General features: G+C 33.2%; 1 protein-coding gene across 1 annotated transcript; it reads left to right on the top strand.

Moving 5' to 3' along the window:
- Positions 1-432: 432 nt before the first annotated feature.
- Positions 433-7,290, top strand: LOC128227350 (uncharacterized). The gene is made up of 8 exons (XM_052937786.1): positions 433-574; positions 4,926-5,041; positions 5,222-5,420; positions 5,549-5,653; positions 6,114-6,149; positions 6,287-6,394; positions 6,537-6,620; positions 6,773-7,290. Exons 1-8 carry the CDS (start codon positions 452-454, stop codon positions 7,049-7,051), a joined length of 1,050 nt encoding a protein of 349 aa, XP_052793746.1. The 5' UTR covers positions 433-451; the 3' UTR covers positions 7,052-7,290.
- The last annotated feature ends 918 nt before the right edge of the window (positions 7,291-8,208 follow it).

Raw genomic sequence — 8,208 nt, 5'->3', positions numbered from 1 at the left:
GTATTTTAAAGCAGCTTGTAAGAACGACAGAATCGAGGCATTGTATAAGCTTTAAGCTTTCTTCTCAATTCTTTTAATACAGTTCGATAAACATTATTTATTTTCCATCTTATTTAAATTTCATTTTCACTTGTTCTAGTTTGACTGTGCTTAATATAAGCATACTTTATCTTATATCTTATCTAAACAAGTACTGTTTTAACAAAACAAACAACTTAAATCTCCAAACAAGACAATCAATATTCAAAGTGAAATATTACGTATGAATTTAATCAATGTACACCCTGTATACCTAGATTCGATTTATTTAATGATAAAGCGTTCGATGTTCGATATAAGTTTATATTTTAAATATCTCACTTCAAGAAGGCAGTAATAGTTAACCTACATAGTAGTATACATAATGTACTGTAGTGTGTATATGTAGCACAAGCTGTTTCACCTTTTCAGTATGGGAAATTCTTATAGTGGACAAGCACCGATATTTTACACCAGTGAACAAAGTCAAGAACGGTTATCGGAACTTAAAGACAATAATGAAACAAAAACAGCGTCGGAATATCGTCGAACTAAGGTTATGTATTATATTTTAGTATTACTACGGCCAGTCAGTGCGTTTCGGTTGATACCAAACTAGTTTCGGTTTCAAGGATTTGGGTGGTTTGGAAAACTGTTTCGAAAGATTGGCTTGAGGTAACAAACGCAAGGTTTTGTGAACAGCTTCAACAACCTAATGGAGCTTCTACAAACAGCCATCATGTCTATATTTCTTTAAACAATGATACCACAGATGGTCGTTTCCCTTGTTTAGCTAAATCATTTATGATGTTTAATCACATGTATTGGATCATTGTCTGTTGTTGTTTTTTAAAAGTGAGCTAATTTTCGGATAAAATGAACAGATGAAACTGCCTCCGGAAATGTATGTCTGATATGAAAAAAAATAATAGAAAAAATGAACTGAGTATTAACGGGTTGCTCCGAATAAATTGAAGCATATATCAGTCAGCCAATCTGGTAGTCGTAATGCACAAACAAATGGCTAATTACTGTGAATGAAGATGTTCATAGGGTAATACAGCATTTGCGTATTTACTGTGAGGGTTTTGATTACACGCGACCAGATTACTAATTTTCGCGTACATTGCTTGGTTAAATAAATATTTTAGACCAATATCTAAGATCGGGCAAATAAACAATATTGCCTTCTATGCCAATACAAATGGACTCGAGTGATTTCCAAAGAATTTTCCACTTGGAAACAGTGTATACTATTGTAACAAAATATAAGCATCTGCCACCAACAGTTTTGGTTTCATATAGAGATAGTTGCCCCAGCGGATATAGAATGACGTAATGCTGATGTCATTCCTTGTAAACATTGCCAGAATTCCGCTTTACTATCAAGCGTGTTAACACCACCATATTTTCGCCTGTTCCGAGCCTTTAGCTTATCAATTTACAACATTTACGTGTATGGCTTGTTATCAGCATCGCATTTCTGTATCCATTGAACTAAATGCTAGCTTGTCGGCATTAAATGGCTATGGAATATTTATTATAATGGTGCAATTTCAAGACTGGATTTCCATGATTAATTAGTTTGTACTTTTTAAAAATTCTTCCTTCCTTTTGGCATACTACACTATGTTGATTCAAATAACGCCATAGTTTTGTTTATTGTATTTATCACATGGATGCCATGTGACTTACAGGTCCAAAACCATTTCCAAACTCCCCATTAATCGTCACATGATTAAATAGCGCGCTCGGGTTGTTATGTCAGGAAAATTTAATACCACTTTGCAAATTGCAAATGCAGATGATAGATAAAAAGGTGACTTTAAAAAGATGTCAAGCTACTTGACTAGGCTGTCAGACTTTTCAACCCCAAGACTTTTCAACCCCTTTGTCATTTGTGAAATCAAAGACTTTTCAACCCCTTTGTCATTTCAACCCCTAAAAGTGCTAAGACTTTTCAACCCCACCTTAAACAAAGACTTTTCAACCCCTAATAAACGAAGACTTTTCAACCCCTTAATTTCTCACCTTTTTAAGAAAATAACTACAACAATAAACAATTTATTTTGAAATTTATTTTAAAAATCAAGAATATATTAAGACTAAAAATATAACAAACAAAACATATGTAATACATACAAAATATACATACTTAAAACACATGATAATACAATAATTCATTAAATATTTTCATTGAAATAAGTAAAAAAAATGCTCGACTGTCCATTTAGCTATTTAGTCATTTAGCCATAAATCTTCCTTATCTCCCTGAGGATATCCTCATACAATACATTATGTACATGGTACTGCTCCATCAATTAATTGAAAATGCTTTTGTTTTTCTTTTAGTTTTTTTAAACACTTTTTAAAAACATTTTGTCATCAATAAAAAAGACAATAAAATGAGTTGAACTTTAAAATAAAATTCTTCATAATATTTCAAAATATCATGATTTAGCAGACAATGTTTAAGAAATACAAAAGTATACATTGAGTTCAAAGATGATAAAAATGTATTATAGATTGAGTTCCAAATGCTTTCAAATTACATAAGTTACATGTGTTGAAGTTGGACTTCTTTAATTATCACCATAAGGGGAATATAAGATTTTATTAACATTTTTTATTTCTCAGTTTAAAAAAATAAGGACATTCTATTGTAAAGTGGTATAAATGTAAAAAAAAATGCTATAAGCATTGTATTGTCTTTTCATATATGCAGTTAAAGAATGGAATGAAGGTCGCACATTCATTAATGGGCAACATGTGTGACATGGTCATAAAGTCCTAAGGGATTAAGGGGCTTCATAACACCTTTAATTGAGGTTATACAGTGAAAACTCACTAAACCGGACAAGGTCCGGACCGGGGAAAATTTCCGGTTAGTGAGGATTCCGGTTTAGTGAGGATTTGATCTACGGAGTAAGTTTAGACGGAGGTTGAGACATGATTAAAGCACATGCAAAAGTGATAAACATATTTCTGCGTTTTTATAATCATCTTTTTTCCGAGTCTAAAAAAATAAAACAACTCGCGTAATTTAATGCTTGTTAAGTATATTGATATTTTAATCAACGCACCGCTCTAATTTGATTCACTCATAGAAGTCTTTAGATAAAACAACCCCCCAAAATGATCACTCAATAACCGTTTCTAGTTCTTTATTTTCTACAACAAACAAATTAATGTCTCAATCAATTTTTCTTTTCACAAGTTTGATTAACGTTTGATTATCGCGCGGCAGTCAATCCACAGCGGAATCATCATTATCGATTATCGAGTTATCACAACATCAAAGGTGCAATATTTAACGACGCACCGGCTGTCAAAACAAAGTGACACGCGATTCGCGAATTCCTAATACACAAAATCATTTTGACATGTTTGAACAAATAAACGTCCGGTTTTGCGAGGTAAAATTACGTTGACAACTAACAAATTTTCTCGATTTTTTTGTCCGGTATCCGGAATTCCGAGGTTCCGGTTTGGTGGGGATTATTTTACATTGAAAAGTATAAGGGAAAAATCGGGACTCTGAAAAAAGTCCGGTATCCCGAGGATTCCGGTTTTGTGGAGATCCGGTTTAGCGAGGTTCCACTGTAGTAACTTGAAAGTGACAGTTTTAAATTAAGGTTCTAATATCATAGCCATCATTCCAAACTATGGCCATCTTGATACATTTTGTGTATAATTTTCAGGATTTAAAATCAAACAAAAAATATATTTTATTTATTTATACCCGCAAACTCTGAATTTTTAGATAATACATTATCAAGAATTAAAATCAAACTGTACTGAAATAGCAATCTGGTACTACAAAAAAACTTTCCACTGTTGACCTTTTTTAAAAGCAATGAAAGTTTTATAAATGTTCAAGTTCAGGTTTTTATTGGCATTCTACAGGCACAAGGGAGAATGTTCCGTAAATTCTTCTTTGCATTCATTTTCTTTTGCAATTATTCAAATTTGTTATTTAAAGAACACAATTATGGTAATAACATTGTACATAATATATGAGATATGTAATATCCTTCAGAATAATACAACAATTGCATGTTCGGAGTAACCAGGCACCAAAATCTTACTTTACCGTACCATTGTTAATGTTCGGAATATTATTTTGAAAAAACCTTACCATCACCAGTGCTTAGTAAATTAAGGCAAAGCCTTTGTAAACTTCATCCAATACTTTGGAGAAAAGTGTAACAAATAAGCCACACAAATCTCTAATTGTATTTCAATAACAACTGGTTAAGTTTCTTGCAAAAACAATGAAAAAGACAACATCTGGCTGAAAAAAATAATAGGGGTTGAAAAGTCTTTGATTTAGGGGTTGAAAAGTCTTCAATATGGCTATCAAAATATTTCAACTAGGGGTTGAAAAGTCTTTGATTTAGGGGTTGAAAAGTCCAAACAGGTAGGGGTTGAAAAGTCTTTGAAATAGGGGTTGAAAAGTCTAAGGGTTGAAAATTCTTCGTTTTGAGAAGGGGTTGAAATGTCTTGGGGTTGAAAAGTCCTGCTCCCCTTGACTATAAGTACTCTAAGGAAATATTAGATAATATGTCAACGTTATTCTAATATTTATATTATATTCTTTCACACAGTGGTTATAATTAAAACGACCAGTTCAGAAATACAACCAAAACACAGCGAATTAGAGAAACATTTGTTTTCAAATTTTTAGGTTCCTCTTATAAGCGAGCGAATGATAATTAAAAATTTGTAATCTATTGAAATATTAAATTATCAAGTCAACGTCAACAAGTTTTACCATCTGAACTCGAGACACTGCCTGAATCAAAAATCCGTATTTTCACCCAATATATTCCTAAGGATGTTAACATCTTTATTTCAATTAAGAGTGTCAGGAAGATTTTAAAATAGTTGATATTCCTCGTTTGAAGGTCCCGGGTGAATGCAGTCAGCACGCTGATTCAATTGCAAATGATTTGACCGAGACAAAACGGTTAGAGGACGAACTAACATATTTAAAAGCTGAGAACGAGCACCTTCGTTTACGGTAATTAGTCTGTTAGTTTTTGTTTATCAACGTAGAATTAAGATAAAAAGAAAATATTCTTTCATAGTACAATTATGGTTTTAAAAAAATAAAATTGGACGCGTTTTGTTGTCAGTTAAACATAATGAAAACCAATATATAACGACAATATAATTAAGTTATTCCTCATGTTTTTTTTAGGTTAAGTAAGATAGCTGGTGACCAGCTCACAAAAGACAACCTAAATATCACTGATCTAAACGACCCAAACCGACCTCTGAAACTCGGGGAGAAGTATAGCGAGCTTTATGACAACGAATGGACGGACGCATATGAAAGTCTCACACACAGTGGATACAGCGAAGCAGAGGCTATTGAAACGTTACAGCTAACACTCGAGGTAGGTTGTTATGAATGTTTCAAGTGTTATTGACTTGTCAGTGAATGAAACTCTTCTTATGTAAGCACTTTAGGTATGGTTCAGCTAGCATTACATGTTTGTATTTATTTTAAATATGTGTCCTTTAGAATACGTTCCAGTTCTGTGAGAAAAAAGCTCATCTGATACTAAAGAAAACAGGAGATGCAGTTAACCTTTTATTCGAAGAATACCAAAACTCTGCCTCATTAAAGGTATTTGGAAAAGGCCGTTTCTTCTGCTATTTTAATGGACTTTGTCAGGTAACAAAACCTGTATATAAATAATGAAAAAATGCATAAAGCGGGTCACGGATGACCTCGTAAGATCGCACGAGTAAGAAGATTAAGTATGTGTTTCACATACTGTAGAACAAGGAAGGTTATTTGCAGCTACACATGTTGTATTTCATTCGAATATAATCAAAACGGCATCAAATGTGTTAAAGCTTATCGAGATTTATTTAGTATAAACATTTTGAGTTAATAAACGAAGGATTTAAAAAAAATCTATAAACTCTTTTTTGGTAGACAATTTCGCATGTAAATGATGTTTCCATTCTGAATACATATTCCTTCCATATTTCATTGAACAAATACAAAATAATTCAGATGATATTTCCAAAAAATGTTGGTTTTATAGTTTGTAAAATGATATAAACATTTAATTCTTCAGCGTGTATCAAGCCACCTCACCATGAGACGTGGACAGGTATGCTAGCGTAACAGTCAATACGTTCAATCTTTCAAAGCTTTTTCAATCCAAGGATTGATCTGCATTGGTGTGCTTTTGTATTAGAGCGAATCTCTCTGAGAACTGTGTGTTACATACAGCATATTTTTTTATAGAAGTGTTCGGCCCAGATAAGCGGCGAGGAAATAGAGTTAGAAAAGAGATGGAAGCCTAAACAAAGGAGCTCCATGCAGATCCAAACAGCCACAGGCGATGATCTGCAGGTATAATCAACATGTATTTGCGCATAGTTACGTGAAGGTGGTGTGTTCATAATCAATAGGTAAAACTAGGTGTGGTTGCCATTTGTGGATGTAATATAGACACTACTTCATATACTTACAAATCATTTTGTCTTCATTCTAGAATGTTCATACTGTCGATGTTGATAAGCAGATGAAACATTTGAGAAAGGAGGTGGCAGATTCAATTGTTCCTGTTGTTCAGAAGGTTAATACATTATGTTGTTTCAGTTTTAGTTTAAGAATATCGTATAACATGGACATAGTTTAACATCAGATGTTACAATAACAAACCTATTTTACGAATAACCCAATGCATTATCTATCGAAACTAAAATATAGTCTTAAACATGTTTATAGGCATACATGGATGCAAGTTGGCAGAAAGAGTATTTGGCCTCATTGAAACCATTCATAAATAAGTGTTTGTTCATTGGGTGGATGATGGTTGTTCAGACGCCGCCAATGGATTTCAAATACGCAAGAAAGGGCGATCACTTTGACACAAACAGTTTCAAGCAGTATACAAAGTCGGGAAAGTTTATAGACTTTGTCGTTTGGCCCGCTTTGTTGCTTCACAAGGATGGTCCAGTTGTTGGAAAAGGAATTGCACAACCAGGACAATTCCAAAACTGCTGAACAGGTGATAGCTTAACGAAATGGGTCAAAACGATATTCGTATTTGAACTGTTTACACGTTTCAAATATAATTAAGCATGTGCACTAAATGAATGCTTTCTTCACCTTTGCACAGAAAATTAGAATTGTCATTGGCGAATATCAGAATTTGGGTGTTTTATGCATCCTTATATATTTGGGAGTGAACACTCTTATATTCACAATAAAATGCATATATATAAAGACTGAGTAGACTAAAAGTCTATTTTTTTATCAGATATAAGATTAACAAGAAAACAATTGGCGTCACTGGCTCATAGAATATCGCCGAAATCTTTATCATCTTTATGAAACAGTCTATTTGTTGGTAAATCTGAAATAGTGTTCTTTGGAACAGGTCTGTTTTTAAAAATGCCCTAACAACACCATGTCTTTGGTTGTTTACAAAGTTAACGTAAAAAGAATTCAAAAAATGCCTACAATTACAGTAATATACCTTCTTATATTAAAATGTTTCATCATGTGCTTGTGTGTGGTTTGTCAAACGCTTTCAAGCATTTTACACACACGTGCCACGGTATCGTTACCCATTGTGGTGTTGAGAAGGTGTGTTAGCGGTCTGGTAGCTCCGTCGGTTTAGCATTCGCCCTGTCCACGAAGGGTACCGGGTTCGAACATCGGTCTGGTAGCATATTTTATCACCCTGTGAAACACAATATAAATAACAATTTGTTAATCTGTCATTCTGTGTTTAGTCTGTGTGTTGTTGTCCTGAGTATCAAAGAGTTTCCTCGAAAGTTCATTCAAGATTTTGAATAGTTCAGGGCATTCAGAATGTTGATATCAACATCTACAGGTTTATTCTGAAAACTGTTTATCAATATTTAGAAGAGATAATTATATTATACATTTCTATTTATATGACTAATAGTGACAAACTTCATCAAGCGTGGTAAGACCAAAATTACTAAAAAAACATCCAAAGCAGTCTGTTAATTCTTATTGCCTACCTTCACCTGGAGGCGCATTCACTCCATGTAAATATGTTCTGGTTAAATTATTTATTTTCTGAATTATTTTATTGAGGGTGATACTTTACGTTGAATAATATCATAACTTTTTGTTTGCTTTTGAAAAGTCAATACTTACATAAGCAAAACGTCTACCAATTCCCGCAC

The sequence above is a fragment of the Mya arenaria genome, chromosome 3 (genome assembly GCF_026914265.1).
Source record: "Mya arenaria isolate MELC-2E11 chromosome 3, ASM2691426v1".
NCBI classification, from domain to species: Eukaryota; Metazoa; Mollusca; class Bivalvia; order Myida; family Myidae; genus Mya; species Mya arenaria.
The sequence above is the reverse complement of the archived record's forward strand: the minus strand, read 5'-3'. Positions and strand labels throughout refer to the sequence as shown.

Excerpts from the sequence above, each read along its gene's own strand:
- LOC128227350 (XM_052937786.1), top strand. The coding sequence starts at position 452 with ATGGGAAATTCTTATAGTGGACAAGCACCGATATTTTACACCAGTGAA. Across the intron at positions 575-4,925 it reads CGGAATATCGTCGAACTAAG|GTCCCGGGTGAATGCAGTCA; the intron begins GTTATGTATTAT and ends CCTCGTTTGAAG. Across the intron at positions 5,042-5,221 it reads AACGAGCACCTTCGTTTACG|GTTAAGTAAGATAGCTGGTG; the intron begins GTAATTAGTCTG and ends TGTTTTTTTTAG.